General features: G+C 42.3%; 1 protein-coding gene across 3 annotated transcripts in view; it reads right to left on the bottom strand.

Moving 5' to 3' along the window:
- The window catches only part of EGFLAM (EGF like, fibronectin type III and laminin G domains), a 75837-nt gene that overhangs the window by 13267 nt on the left and 46025 nt on the right, over positions 1–16545 (bottom strand). For all 3 annotated transcript variants that reach the window (XM_066988903.1, XM_066988902.1, XM_066988904.1), the window contains exons 11-16: positions 14004–14104; positions 12758–12902; positions 10063–10252; positions 6228–6353; positions 5208–5451; positions 354–465 (exon numbers count right to left, since the gene is read on the bottom strand). In XM_066988903.1, the coding sequence (XP_066845004.1) occupies positions 354–465; positions 5208–5451; positions 6228–6353; positions 10063–10252; positions 12758–12902; positions 14004–14104 (918 nt within the window). The remainder of the gene's footprint in view (positions 1–353; positions 466–5207; positions 5452–6227; positions 6354–10062; positions 10253–12757; positions 12903–14003; positions 14105–16545) is intronic.

Raw genomic sequence — 16545 nt, 5'->3', positions numbered from 1 at the left:
TTTCATGGTGCCCAACTTGTGTGACAGACTTAGCCAGAAACAGTAAGTACCAAGAAAAGAATCTCAAGAACATGTATGAACTTCCAAAAATGTGAGTTCAGCTACATAGTAAAAGAAGGTAAGGCCATGATTTCAGCTGCTTTCGTAGGATCCCTGTCCTAAGAGGGAAGACATCATGTGCAAATTTCCCTCTTTGGGCTTAAGAAAATATTGCCTTGACACGTGTTCTTTTTTGAACTCATAGTTTTGACAGCAGCCTGTGAAGCTTACCGTGCATTCATTTTATAAACTAACACCTGTATTCATATATATACTTAGGTATATATTAATCACAACTCATGCTATATGCTCACCTCTGCCATCCCTTCCACTGGCTTTTGTTTGTCCACTTGTAGGATACCATTCTTCGCTGTACGAGACACTCGCAGCTCATGCCATTGACCCAGACTGACAGGTTCTTCACTCCTATTTTAAAGGGAAGGAGAATTTTAAGTGTTTTACACTTCTGTCTTTCTGATATTTTCAAATATCACTGCTATGTTAATAGGTCAGTTCCTCTTGAAGTGACTTTCTAAAAAACCCAGGAACAAACCAACAAAAAATCCACTGAGCTTCTTTACTTACAAGGAAGCAATATACTGTCTGAGCCCTTCCAGCAAGTGAAAATAAGATCATGTTCCTACAATGAACAATAAACACTCTAGTTTGTTTATAAAGGAAGTGCATTCTGATTATTGAAATGTTTCATCTACCTCTGAGCTACTTTTTCTGCTCAGTCATTTACAAGGCATAAAGTCAAATTTTTGGCTCAGCTATACATCCTCATTTCACAATGCCATAAGCCTACAGATAAAATTTTCCACTTAATGGTCAGTTTAGCCCCACATTCTCCACCCTCTTTTAAAACAGAAGTACTTTGTGATGGCTTATCAGCTCTAATTATGCAGTCTGTTACAGCGACGTCTACACGCATACACACACAGCCTGGCTGCCGTACATTAAGGGGAAGTAACTAAAATATGATACTAATGATGTGATGAGATGCTAAATAGGAACAATAATCTCCATTTGTGTAAAGCATTCACCAGGCAGCCTCAATGGAAGCCTTTGAAGACTGTCCTTACAATCCTTACTAGCTCAAAACAAATATGAATAGCAGCATAACTGGTGGGCAAAAATGCATCTTTCTTTAGCAGTTATACAGAACTTCGCATATTATTTTCAAATGTGCATTATTTATTACACCAGCTAAAACATTTTACGTCTAAATGTTGTCTTGTAGACTTTCTTCCAGGAGCTATGAAAACTTGTGTTTGATCCACTGGTCAAGCTGGAAAAATCAGAAACAGTGTTATTTGGGACACCTGAAGACTTTCTAGCTTTCTCTCCATGAAAAAAAAAATAAATATATATATATATATATAAAATTGCTTTAGGTGAAATGATGTTTTGTATTTTCAGGCTGACATAAATGCTAATTTTAAAAGGTGTATCATTTTGAAAATATGAAAATAACAATTTAATCTTTTTCTTTTTTTTTTTCTTTTCAATGAATTTCAGTTTAGAAATATTTTTATTGTATTTATGTTGATCCTTCAAATTTTCTCAAAGTCCATTTTCATCTATGGAGAAGACACTGGCAATATTACTTTGACAACCTCAATAAAAAAATATCATTCACTGAGCAATGTCTTCTCTGGTAGCATTTAGGGTTTAGTTACCTTGAGTAAATCAATAGCTAACAGAACTTCATCACCTTGAAGAGGAGTGTGTGTACACACACACATACGCACGCATGCACGCGTGTGCACACACAGAGACACACACACACCCCCCTTGCAAAGTCACTTGAGACTTACAAGCTATTCCTTGGATTCACAGGCCTTTTGAAACTAGTATGAGTTTGGTAGTGCTTGCTGCAGGCACTGGAACTTCTGTTTTTTCATGAACTGTATGGGGATAATGATTACTTTTTCCCAATCACACTGAACCTTACAAAATATTCCAGATGATGAAGTTCTTGACTCTGCAATGTCTGGCCATGGGAAATCCCAGGAGACAGCAAATTCTCCTTTGACAAATTCTCTCATCTTGGTGAATAGCTCAGTGTTTGCATTCAGCTGTCCACTCAGCAGCCCTGCTCCTCCTGGAGCCTGCTGCACACACTGTGCTTCTTCCAGCCTAGCTCACCTGCGGCAAAATGCAGCCTTCACCAAGGTCAGCTTGCCTGCTGCTACTGCTGATGTACTGAAACGAGCTTGCTTCATCCTTAATTACAAAGCCATTATGGCTGCATTCCTATTATATTCTAATATTTAACAGCCTGGTTGTATGAAAGATATTCAGGATGACCAGAGCTGTACCTCCACTTAGGCCAAAAGGTTAAGTGTGAAGCATTATGACCAAGATCAAGGCAGACTTTTAAGTGGGAATTGCCTGAACAGGCAAGAAAAACAGGGAATCTACTTAACTTATTTAAGCACTGACAGAGCTGATGACAGTGTGCAAGTTGCCCACATTATCCAGAAAAAGGAGCTGAACTGGAGACAGAGCTATGTGCAAAGAGGTGTATAGTCCATGAGGAAGTGAGTGGGTCCAGCAGCTGAGATTCGGTTAATTACGCCAGGATAAATGGTAACCTGATGTGCGTCAGCCAGGGCAAGTTTACTACAACATTCATAGTCAGTGCCTGAGCCAAAAATGTTACTGCCCTGCCTGAAGCTTGAATGTATGCTTGGGAGTAGGATGGGAGGGAGAGAGGTGGCAGCCAGTTGGTGGGAGTGACGCCACGTAAAGGACATAATCAATTCCGTGCAAGACGAACCAGGATCCATGGGTTTTGTTTTACATATATAGGCTCAGAAGGATTGCACTGTGTGTCAGCACTGTGCCTCCTCAATATTACCTTGCTAAAAGAGACCAAAGCAATGGAACCACTGTAAAAAACAATGGTGCACAGGCAAGCAGAAGCTTGGCGTTTCCTCATCTCAGTGCTTGGCCTTGCAACCTGCATAATATTCACCAAACGCAGGTGTATTTAAGTTATTGTTTAACAACATCTCTGGGGTGTGGGGCAATCCTGACAACTTTCAGCTAAGCTTGTCAGCCTCATGAGTCCCCCACATTACCCAGCTATCACACCACGCTCCTTCTTATGACCCAAGTATTAGTTGGCGTCCTGCTCTCTCTTGTGCTTTCCAACAGAAAAGGGCAGTTTCCACCCTCAAACACATGCTTGTAGCTCTTGCTGCATTTTAAAAGCCCTATACATCTTGTCTGAACTTTAGTCCAAGGTGTTCTGCACTACTACAGTATTCTTCAGGGAGTAAAAAAAAAAAGTCTATAGTTGCCAGTAACAGGAATTAGACAGATGTAATCAGGAAGAGATTGAAGGCTGTTGTAAGAGCCATTTTGGGTTGGAGCAAAGGTCTCTGACATAAGCTATTTCTGATGGTTTTCGGCCAGAGAAAAGAACAGGGTAAGTTTGGAGTGATACTTCCCTTGATGTATCCTCCCAGCTTCTGGCAACTTGTCATTTAGCAATTTCCTGAGTCAGAGGCTGCATCCGTACAAATGTGTTTGATCTCTCTCAATGGATCTTTCTTCAAATTTGTCTATTATTTTTTATAAACCTATTTATAGTTCTGGCATATGTAACATGCTGTGACAATTAATTTCCACAACTTATTTATGTACTGTCTGGGAGAGGAAAAAAAAAAAGTCTTATTTTTGTTTATATCATTCGTTTTGCAGTTTTACTGGGCTCCTTCTAATTTTCACATATTGAAAAAATGCAGAATAATCATTCCTTATTCTTCTCCATGTCATTCATAATTTAAAAATCTAAATCATACTTCCACCAAACTGTTTTCCAAGTTGGAGGGTCCTGCTGCACTTGTGGAATTTGTTTCTCTCCCTTCTCTGGATATCAATGCTATTCTTCTTTTTTCAATTTTGCTTATTTCTTACAAAATGATGTGACCAGAACTGCAGGAAGTTTTCAAGACTGTGGATCATGGATTTTTGCAGAGGCATTTTTCTTTATTCCATTCCTAAGAATTCTCTGCACCATACTTGCAGTTTCGTATTTGTCTCCAGGCAGCTAGGAGTTGCTTGCGCATGGCTATCCATGATAACTCCAGGATCTTTATCTGACAATACAGCATCACCACAGCTGTGTATTGTTAGGATTGTACAATATTTTGCATTTGTTCTCTAGAAATTTCATCTCTCAGTTTGTAATCTGAATGGGCTTGTTTGCATGAGTCCTCATTCAGTGGAAAATCAGGATATTTCTCCCAATCACAGTATAACCAAAATTCTGGTGTCCACATGAAACATATGGTATGCAAGAGTTGCAGGCAGTGTATACATCTTTCATGAGCTTTATATAGATTATTTCTATATATTAAATCAATCTGATCAAACTGGCAGCCTCTTGGACTATAACCAAGATACTGAATGCCTCTGTTCAGATCATTGCCTTTTCTGCAGAGCACAGGGAACAACTGTCCAGGGACTAGGCACTCACATACGCAGACAGAGAAAAGCTCTTCTTGAGGCATATTACTGCTCCTGTCCTAGGATTTTATTCTAGGTCAGGATGAATCATTCCCAGGAGGTCTGTCTTTGGAAGCCTGGATGACTCATTTAAACCAGGTATTTATCTTTAAGACTGCTAAAGCTAGGTAAATTGGATATTACTCTTAGACCATCTGAAAAACTGCACTATGAGGAAAGAGGGGACCTGGAACTTTTTGTGACACTTCCAGTCCAGTACCTACCACCCAGAATTGGAGAACAGGGAGGATGATGTTCACAAAAGTGCCATTGGACAATCCTGTGGCTAGAAAGTGCAAGTATGTGTATAAAATAGTTATGGATCCCCTAATTAGCTGTGGCAAAACGTCACAGAGGTGTACGGGGAATTTCAGCAATACCATGCAGAAATAAAAACATCTGCAGTAAGATGGTGTCATGACATGGTAACACTGACAACAATGCTTTGAAACAAACTGTTGGGGGAAGAAGATCCTGTCGCCTTGAGTACAGTGATAGTGTTTCTGTGCCTCCTTACAAGAAGCAGGCACTAGAGAGATGGATGGGTTCCCATACATCATTACAGGACATTCCTCTTTCCAGCTTACTCCTTTCTGGATATGCACTCTGGCATCATTGGAAGACAAATACAAGAAATGCTGTTTTACCTGATGACAGCCGTTCCTGAGCCACAGTCAAATCTGAATTCCACGTAACCAGCCACCATGTTGATGGAGAGGAAGTCCTTGCTGTCTGTGTCGTAGCTGTACAAAAGGACACCAGTCTCTAAATCTGGACGAAATGTCATCTCAAACTCCATGAAGGAAAGGTAATTCTGTGGTTCCAAGGGCCAGGGTGTGCTAGCAAATGATCTTAAGGATTCGTTGAACTGAGGTATAGCCAAGGTGAGTGCTGGAAATCCAGAATACACAAGCAGGTCACTTGAAGCTCAAAGGTAAGGGAACAACTAACCTACCAACCAGTGTCAGTTCCCTCTCTTTTGTACTTTAAGGTAACACTAAAGAAAACAACCAAGGAATTTCATCATTTAAATTAGAAATATTTTTTATTGTAACCTACATCGCTTTTCTCCTTAATCTCTCTTTTTTCCAAGGTTGTCTATGTATTAAAAAACTTTCTGGTTTGCTGTAAGCACTACTCTGTAGTGATTTGCTTCAGTGTTTTTCAAGGTAGAAAGCATGCTACAATGGGTTGTGTCATGAAAAGCAATGTTCATGGTGTGTATTTGACAATTTCTTTGTATCTCTACAATTTCAACATGAAATTGATATTTTATCCTTTATACTTTAAAATAATCAGCTGACACTTGTTTAAAGGTTTTTTTTTTTTGTAATGTTAAAGTGCAGCTGTGGAGTGGTATGTTAGTGTTAATTCTGAAAAGTGAGTTTGGGAAGCTTAATCATAGTTAACTGAAATAAGAAGACAAGTTTGAAAATCACTGATTATATAGGAGCTGGATATAGGCCCAAACTGATTGGTGGGATAGGGTTTCACCGTGTGATTTTTAATAAGGTGAAATAATAACAAGTACTTGTCTTCTGTCAGTGTAATAACCTAAGACCTTCTTGGATGTCACTATTTGGAAAACACACTGAAAGCTAAAAAAAACAAACAAACAACAACAAAAAAAAATAAAAAGAAATATAAGCAATCCAGCTTCCTCTTACCTTCTTCACAGTGGTGACCTTTAAACCCAAGAGGGCAAAGGCAAATGTACGAATCCGCTTTGCTTGCAGTGCAGGTACCACTGTTGATGCAGGATGCCTCGTCACAGATTCCACTGCTGCACTCACCTAAACCCAGTGCCACAACATTGATTTATCAGAGGAGGTTGTCAAAGATTGATTTGGCTTTTGATCATTGCAAGTAACCAAAGCAATTTGCTTTCCTAGCTAGGTTCTTTCCCCGTTTGTCAGGCCATGCACCATTCAGACAAAGCAGGCTGCTTTTAAGCACTGGCTTTGTACCAGACCAGGAAGAAACATTTAAAATAGCAGAAATTAGCCCTCACTAACAAACCATGGCAGTCATACCTTCTAATCATTATTTTTCTTCTGCCCTCATTCCTATCTTTATTTTCACTTACGCATTAATTGAAAACTCTCTGGATTGTTTAGATGTGCTGTGGCTTGTTTTATTTCAGTTACCGTAAGTGCTTCTTTATTCACTGTAAATTCTTGCCTTGGTAGGCTTAGGAGGTGTTAATCATCAGCAGCTAATCTTATTAACTAAAATGAGGTTGTGAGCCCTTCTCTCAGCACTACAAGGAATCCATATCATCAGCATATGAGCTTCTTAATAAGTATTTCTACTGTTCTGGCACATTACCTGAAATAACAAATAAATTATTTATTCTTGATGGAGTTACACTGGAATTGTCATAGAATAAATAATTTACTTATTTTCTTCTGAAAACCACTGTCTATATAGTTAGATTTTTCACTGGTCGTGTGTACATCTGATAAAGTACTAGTTGATTTTATCTTCTCCTTTATTTTAGATAGTTTCTGCTTACATATTTCGCCCCTTATTGATAGTTATGAACTGATCTTAAATGTTAAGAAAGTCCACATAATACACTCATGGTGCACATGTGTAAGTACATCATTTGGAAGGGCAAAGTGCTTATGACAGACTATGAACTGCACATTTATTTTGAGGCTGAATTATCACCTCCAGGATGACATAGGTGTGCTAAGGAAATGCTGACAATAAGCTCTGGGGAATAGTTTTGTTATTTGAAGTGACTCAGGAAAATCTTACAAAACGTCTACAAGTAGGGGATATATCCTTTCTATTTTGTTTAGTGTAAATACAGTACTCTGATTGCAAAGATAATTTCCAGACCATGACCTTACAAAACTTCAGTAAGGTACTAGTATCAGTACAGCATCAGCGTTCCCATCCTACATTCAGGAAGGAAAGCACAATGGCACATTGAAGGATCTCGTGTTAGTGGCTGAGGCACTGGATCATCCCCATTACTGCCGCCTGAAGTGGAAAATCACCTTTCCCCACTGACTTGCAGAGGCAGGAATAACTCCCAGGACATCTGGTGTGGCTCATTGCCCAAACAGACCTTTCTCATATCACTCAGGTATAAATCCCGTTCCAGACCCGTGTCTTACTGCAGAGAGAAGGTCTGAGTGCAGCACGCACGACGCAAGGCTCCAGGGCTCACACAAGGAGAATGACCAAAGCACACCAGTCCTCTGGAAGGAAATTAATTCTCCTTCAGCATGGAATTACCCCTTCCCAGCTGCAGGATCACAGGTGCTCACAATGCTCATTTCCCTTTCTACGTTGCCACAGTGAAATGGGGCAGGAAGGGAATGGGCATCTTGTCACTGTTTTTTACCTAACTACTCTAGTGGGATTTAAAAGACAGTTTCTACAGGGTTTAAATAAAACCTTTCATACACAAATCCTATTTTCAGGTTTATTACAAAACAGAGAATGCTTTAATACAATAATCTGCACCTTTCCTCAAGGTCCTCTCCAGCCCTACTGATGAAGTTTTCCATGGCTACAAACAGGGATCTGGTCCAGGAGGTCCCTCCTGTACTCACCACTTATCGTGATGGCAACATTAACAAGCAGCACCAGCTCAGTTTTACAGATGGTGAAATCAAGCCAAGGCACGTGGGTGAACGAGAAAAACACTGAGTCTGAGATGTGAGCAGAAAACTTAGATGATGCTAATCTTTAGAGCAACTGCTGTAATAACAATGTTGGTAGTATTTTTAAAAGACCAAAGTTAAACAAAATCTTTAAGAACTAGAAGAGGACAAGGATGACAAGAACAGCTGGAAAAGCTGCAGACTCCCTGGTTTGAGGGACAGCTTGAGCTGTAGCTCCCTGGTGTGCAAGGACAGGCTGCTCTCATGGCATCATGCACTGGGAGGCTCCTCCTGAACAGGGACAGTATGGGCCTCTCTCCTGCCCACCCACAGTCCTGTGGTCCACGTACCACAGCATCTCTGATTTATACACTGTACCAATGGGAAAGAAACAAAAGACTGGCTAGCAAAAACCATCCCTAAACCCTAGCAGAGTTAATTTATAATTTATTTATTTCAAGTTTAACATGCCACATGTTGTTTGCAAACCTCTGCTGGTACAGTATCATATAAAGTGTGTGCAGCCACGTAAGGATAGTAAGGCTCTGCTGCTCAGTTTTGAGTCACACATGGCAGACCCCAGCACTTATTTTCAGTGATGCTGATTGTTAATGCAGTAGTATGTGGAGCATTCATGGATGGGAATGAAGCCAGCTGTGTCCCAAAAGGCAATAGAGATTAGGGCTCGGAGAAATTTAGCAAGGCTTTTATCTATCTATATAAATTCCATAGATTCTCACTCTATCGTGAAATTACTCTCTGCCTCCAAAGTCTTATTCTTTTCAGCATCTATTTCTTGGGCTGCTCTGTTCCCCTCCTTGTATGCCATAGAAGTTTGGTCATGCTATCTAGAGAATACAGGGCAATTGTTAGGAAGTTTCTCATTAATCACTTCCTTCTTGGGATGACAAATGCAAAGCTACAGAGGAGAAGAAAGATGACTTTGTGGCTGAGGCATGGCGTGGAGAGTTCAGCGATATGGGATCTATTTCCTGCTTTTACCACTCACATTCTGACTCAGGGTTTACTCTTCCCTTTAAACTGTTTAGACTGGGAGGTCATTAAAGCAAGGATTTTATTGCCCTTTTTTCTGAGTGCCCGTTACATGAAGCAGAGATGAATAAATACATATAGAAGACAGGCCCAGTTAATTAACTCACCTTTTCATCTGTGAAGGGAGATAATGTTATAATACCACCCCACAAAGATGTTGAAAGAATTGATACCACTTTTTTTTTTTTTTTTTTAAACATACTGTGATTCTGGAAATGGAAACAATTGATGGTCGACAGGCCTATGGATGGTCAATAGATGGTCAACTGGACTGAAGGCTTATTTGCCTCAGCAGTAATGGGGTTTCACAGGAAAAGCCCTTTCAATGGCCACAGCACTGCTCTGAAAGATCCCTGTATTGCTTTGGACAAGTGCAATGGTGCCTGTAGGCAAAACACATTTTGTTGTGTCCCAGCTGTTTTACAAAAACACAGCATGCATACTATTGACTTCTGATGATGACTGCATCAGTCAGGAGCATGGAGAGGTAGCCTGAAAGACACTGGCAGAAACACTGGTGCAGACATATCAGCAACACTGAGTTTCCTGTTTGCTCATGGGAGCTGCTTTTACAATTGTGTTTGACAACTGTATCCACAAGGGTTTTTGGTATACCACATCAATATTTACATGCACAGTGTGATAAAACCTCCCTACTACAGACGCAGCTACAGCAACGCACAAAGGCACAGAGACATATCACTCCATAAGTCAAGACCACACCTCCTCCTCTCAGACATGGACCATTGCCCAATTTTTTCTATCACGCAAAAAAAAAAAAGTGGTTTAGCATTGATTAAAGTGCTAAGCCCCACACCACTACACTTACCCACATCGGCACCACTGAGAGCCTTCCCTAATGGCCAGGGTCTCATATCAATCATCTTCCCATTGACGCTGAGCAACTGAACGCAGCCCTGAAATCCTCGGTTGGTGCCTGTGGCTCTGACCAGCCAGTACATGCTGGGGGCACCGCCGACATAGAAGGGAGTCCGGAAGGTAATTTTACTGTATTGGCCCTAAAGAGAAAACAGAGCACAGCATGATGTAGAACAGACATAACACAGGATAACTAATTAAGCCACACTGTGCATAATCAATTATTATGAAGACTTGTCCCAGGGGATATGAAGGCTGCTCATTGGTAATTCCTTTCCATTGCTCATTCCTCTGCTCCGTCTATCATCTTAAATGTTACTTTTTGTGCCAGCATCCATCATGATAACATGAGCTATTTAATGCAAAATAAAAAGCTTAAAAATCACTGTCTTCTAAGGACGCATTCTGGATATATGTTTTTTGCTGCAATTTCTTCTATTGCTTTGGCCAGAATTGTTGTCTTCTCAGCTCAGCCCTGGGGGACACAGACCAGTGTAGTACTGCTTTTTGGACAGAACTCAGCAAATGCCAAGTGTTGAAAAATAATAAAATGACGAAAGAGAACAGTAAAAACAATACAAAAAAAACTGATACAGCTACAACTTTAGTGGGATTCTGCTCACTTTGCCAGCTCCAAAATTTACTCCCAATGTTTTTTTATTTGACCTTAATCTGCTATGGAAACCTACACATACAACTTTACTATTACCACTACAGTGCACAGGAAGGAACAATGTAACTAAACAGAATTTTTTTGATCACTGAATCAAACCTCTTCCTAATGTGGGCAACTGAGTCATAATTCCTTTCATAAATTGATCAAAATATGTCTTTCGCCTCCTACTCAATGGCTGTTTCAAAACCTCAGTCCCGTTTAGAAGAAAACATTTACAATTCCTGCTTTTATTCATGGTGATTTTTTTACCAATGTGCCCTTCAACAATGATGACCATTATGCCAAACGCTTTCTGGATTTTTCACCACTGCCCTGCCTCCATGATATTTATAACAATAAATCTCCATAAATAACAATAAAGTCCCATGGGCTCTATTTGGCCAGACTAAGTGAGCCAAGGTTATTGAGTCTGTGGGTGTTAACTGCACAGTGCACTGCAGAAATAGATCAAATAGATCTACATTTCAGCATGAAATAATCCAGGTGGGGCCTGTGGCTAAAGAGAGTTTAGATATCCACATGGTTTCATGGTGGACATATCCCATGGCACACAGCCCTCCAGCCTGCCTCTAGCTGACTGCCATCTCCAATTGCCTTTGATGTTCCTACCCACCTTGGTCTGCCAAGTTCCACTTCTCATTTAGGCTCTCTCTAACTTCTTCAAGTTAAAATGAACCAGGTCAGAAAAGGCTATCATTTGCTGATACTAATCTAGGTCATTTTAACTAGGAAGTTCTGGTGAAGAGCAACACCTGGAGCAATTAACTATTTTTCTGGTGTAATTGCAGCTAGAAAAGTGTGTGTTCACTGTTAGAATCCTCTTGCAGCAGACTCTTGGACGATAATCCACCTTCTTGCACCTCTTCTTGATCAGCTTTATGATCGAACCTATTTTGGGTATGGGTGATCACAGCTCTGCATAACCATATGCAATCTCATCAAAGTGTTACAAAAACAGCATTAGTCTCTACTGGACAGATCTCCTGTTTCTCTGTGAATCACATCTGCCTTTTGCATGGCCTCACAGCACTGGTAACACATAGTTACATGTGACAGACATTAAAATCCTTCTCCTCTGTCATTTCCATCTGATGAGCACACAAAGTGCAGCAGAAGTTCTTGCCATTAGGCCCCAAGCATACAGCATTTAAGCTGACAGGCTTCACCCCCTTCCTATTACTCAGGTCCTCAAGATTATTTTTTTTCCCTTTCAGAGCCTGCACATGAAAGTGTAAAGTAATAAGATGTTTGAAGCCACTTTTTTCAAGGCCAGGGATAGCATGCTAATAGTGGTTATCAAAGAGAAGAGGAAAGACATCCAAACCAATTTGCAATTGTCATCTTTTCAGTGCCTTAATTTCATTTCTGTTCTCTGGTTTGGTAACAGATGAGCAAATCAAAACATCTCCCTCTATTATATTTTGGTCTCAAATGAAATTGTTGATGTTACCATAAGTCAGGACAGAATGTCTATCTCCATTACTGTCCTTAAATCTATGTACATGGTATACATTTGATTGCACTTTTTTATACAAATTTTGTGTGGCCATATGTAAATTGTACATAAATGTATACACAAACACATGAGTAGTCTTCATCTGGCTGAGGGAGTGGAGAAGCTGAGACTTGCAAAAGAAAGCAATCAGACAGCAGCTGTAAAACCTGGCAAACTTCTCACAGCAGCTTGTATGTGAGACCAGCAAAGTGCAGCAGGAGGGTGCAGAGCAAGGAGGGAGCATGACAGGGGAACCTGGATGGGATCCAGCACTGGGATCTTTATCTATGTGATTTCTAGATTACGTATGTAGAAAAGTAATCTGTACTTTGATTCTGGTTCACTAAATGCCCCAATGCTGATAAATAAAAGCGAATCTTTTAAATCTGATCAGACTTCTACGGGCAAGAAAAAAACATCTCATTGCAATGTTGAGAGAGCCCCAGGTCGAGCTGCAAGTGCAGGATTACCTACCTGAGATTTTCCTGTGACCGGAGCATCATTGTCCATCCTGAGCCAGCCATTCAGCCCGTCTCTGAACAGTGTGACACTATGCCAGTTCCCCAGCTTTATTTTATTTTCACTTGTTATAACTGCAGCTCCAGTGCCACAGTTAAACCTGGCAGCAGGAGACAGAGAGGGCAGGGTTACAATTTTTCATTAACCAAATAACGAATGTTTTTAGACTCTGAATATTCCCTTCACTCCTGGGAATCTCTCCTTTTCACAATGCATATTAACAAGCAACAGGCAATTAGAAAGCAGGTCTAAGTATGATCTATTACATGTTTCCAATTTTATTATTCCCCTTTCTCCCATGGAGAAAGTTTTGCATCCTCTGGCCATATCACATGCATTGCAAAGCTTGCCCACAGCTAAAATTGTTTCAAGATGCAGGGTATTACAATACAAGTTCCTGCTATCACAGTAATTTCTCTTGGGAATTTCTCTGGCTCCCTAGTGAAAGGTAGAGCTGTATTAAAAACTCTGGGATTCTGTATGAAACTCATGTCTTTCAGTGCTGATTGACAAGGAGAACTCCTGGAGAGTCTCTGTGGATCTGGCCATGCACTAAACGTGCCATTTTCTCTAATTGCTGTTCAGTGCAGGAGGTGAACAGAAACAGAGCCAGGGCACGTCACCACTCTGGTTTTCCCCACTTTCTAAGGACTCAGCTTCCCAAATAAGGAGAGCCTTGAGATACTCCCTCATACACTTAGTATCCACAGCAATGCAGAAACCCCCTCCATTGTCACATAAAAAAATCTGCAACTCCCATCTAAATAAGGGGTATGGGATGAAGCTCCAGGCCCTTTGGTGGCATGGAGTCCTTTATTTTGCTACATGATTTGCTCCTTTTGCTGTGAAGCAAAAACACTGACTATGCACAGCTTGACACAGCACAAGCTCAACAAGTGAGTGGCTCACTGGCATATGTGTTGACATAGCAATGACTCCCAGACCAATACCCCTAAGAAAACTGATCGTTTTGCCTTTACACCAAGGTCTGAGTAAAATGAGTTCAGAAGGTCACGTGCCAACACACTGAGGATGAGAGAAGAAACTATTGAAGAACTGTTCCATGAAGCAATACTATCCATTCTGAGCACTATATAGTGCAAAAGTCAAAGACACAACAGATATTCATCACCAAAAGCAGCCCCTTCTCTTTAAATCAGATTTAGTGTGGAGGTGAGCCTAGTAAAAATCAATGTTTTACCTGAACTGGATGCTCCGTCGGATGATTGCCAGTGACATAAAATCACCACGGCCATGTTCATTTTCTCCACAGTATAGCAGCAAACCATCTTCTGATTCAGCCTGCAATGATGACGTAAATATGAAAAATCAAAGTCTAAGCCTCACAGTGACAGATAAACGCAAGTAGCACTGGGGGACTGTTCTCCAGAAAAGGTGCAAGATCTTTCAGATGAAATTTTAAACTTGCAAAATCAGAAACTGGTTGATCCATTATGAATCCTGCATTTGAAGAGCATAAAAAATATTGTCGTTATGCTTAAATGGTTTATGAACATCTGTTTACAGTATGATACCATCAGATCTAGCAACAAGCTTGAAAGAATAAAACTGTTAGACATGGAAAGCTGTGCAGAGGAAAAGGCTCTGGGGGTGCTGGTCAATGCTCGCCTGAACATGAGCCAGCAGTGTGCCCAGGTGGCCAAGAAGGCCAATGGCATCCTGGCTTGGATCAGGAATAGCACAGCACAGGACCAGGGAGGTGATCGTTCCCTTGTACTCAGCTCTGGTGAGGCCACCCCTCGAGTGCTGTGTTCAGTTTTGGGCCCCTCACTACAGGAAGGACATCAAGGCCCTGGAGCATGTCCAGAGAAGGGCTACGAAGCTGGTGAAGGGCCTGGAGCACAAGTCCTGTGAGGAGCAGCTGAGGGAACTGGGGTTGTTTTGTCTGAAGAAGAGGAGACTCAGGGGAGTCCTTATTGCTTTCTACAGCTCCCTGAAAGGAAGGAGAGGGGAGCTGGGGGTCGGCCTCTTCTCACAGATAACTAGTGATAGGACTAGAGGGAATGGTGTCAAGTTGCACCAGGGGAGGTTCAGGTTGGAAATGAGGAGACATTTCTTCTCAGAAAGAGCAGTCAGGCATTGGAACGGGTTGCCCAGGGAGGCGGTGGAGTGACCGTCCCTGGGGGTGTTTAAGGAAAGGTTGGACATGGTGCTTAGGGACATGGTTTATTGGGTGACTGGTGGTTGGGGGATGGTTGGACCAGATGATCTTGGAGGTCTTTTCCAACCTTAATGATTCTATGATTCAATGCCCCATGTGAAAACTCTGAGCACAAAGTCTAGCAAGGACATCCTAGCAAGCCTACTAAGCATAGACACATTAGACTTGCTGCACATGAATACACACACCCTATTTCACATGTTCAATGAGCCTCACACTCTTCAGGCTGAACAACCTGTGCAGGCAACATTTATGCATAGGAGCATAACAGCAGACACAGTGGCTTTTTACAGCCATCCTACAATCTGAGCCGACAAATTGCATGAAGAGCGTTGGATCACCACATGAAGCAACAGATCGCTTACTGCTCTAGTGAAATGCTCATATCTAGGCTGTGATGCTGGCCAGTCTGCCTTGCATGGCAGCAGGGGTGCAGCTGAGAGCTCATCTACAATGTGTGCTGGCCCACCTTCCCTACAAGCAGCCCTAACCAGCTCTGTCCTAATACACACACACACCAACACAAGCCTGTGTGAGATATACCCTACTGTAGTCAGTTTACATGGCAAGGTTTTGGTAGTGAGGGGCTGCAGGGGTGGCCTCTGTGAGAAGAATCCAGAAGCTGCCCTATGTTAGGTAAGGGCCAGTTTCAGCCAGCTCCAAAGGGACCTGCCACTGCACAGAGCAGAGCCAAGCCAATAAGTGATATTATTTGCGCCTCTTTGAGAGCATATGTAAGAAAGGGGAAAAAAAAAAAAAAAAAAACTGCTGCACAACAGCAACTGGGAGAGTGAGGAGTGAAAACCAGCCCTGCAGCCCCCCAGGTGAGTGCAGCAGGAGGGCAGGAGGTGCTCCAGGCAGGCAGCAGCAGTTCCCCTGCGGCCTGTGGAGAGGCCCCTGGTGCAGCAGGCTGTCCCCCTGCAGCCCACGGGTCCCACACGGAGCAGATCTCCACGCTGCAGCCCGTGGAGGAGCCCCCGGTGAAGCAGGTGGATGTGGCCTGGAGGAGGCTGCGGCCCATGGAGAGCCCCCGCAGGAGCAGGCCCCGGGCCGGAGCTGCAGCCCGTGGAGAGGAGCCCACGCAGGAGCAGGGGGTCTGGGGGGAGCTGCCGCCCGTGGGGGACCCATGCTGGAGCAGTTTGCTACTGGGGGATGGACCCCGTGGTACGGAGCCGTGTGGGAGCAGTTCTCGAAGAGCTGCTGGCTGAGGGACCCCAAGTGGAGCAAGGGCAGAAAGTGACTGTGAAGGAGCGGCAGAGACAAAGCGTAAGGGACTGACCACAGGCCCCATTCCCCATTCCTCAGCTCTGCTCAGAGCGATGGGGTGGAAGAGGGTAGATGAGGGGAAGGTGTTTTAAGTTTCTTTTCTTTGTTTCCCGCTTCTCTAGCATGTTAGTAATAGGTAATACTTTTTTCAATTCTCCCTATGCCGAGTCTGTTTTGCCCATGACGATAACTGGCGAGTGATCTCCCCGTCCTTATCTCAACTCTCCAGCCCCCACCATCATATTTTCTCCCCCTTTCCCTTTGAGATGGGGGGAATGAGAGACCGGTTGTGGTG

This window comes from Anser cygnoides, chromosome Z, assembly GCF_040182565.1.
Source record: "Anser cygnoides isolate HZ-2024a breed goose chromosome Z, Taihu_goose_T2T_genome, whole genome shotgun sequence".
Classification (NCBI taxonomy): Eukaryota; Metazoa; Chordata; class Aves; order Anseriformes; family Anatidae; genus Anser; species Anser cygnoides.
The sequence above is the reverse complement of the archived record's forward strand: the minus strand, read 5'-3'. Positions and strand labels throughout refer to the sequence as shown.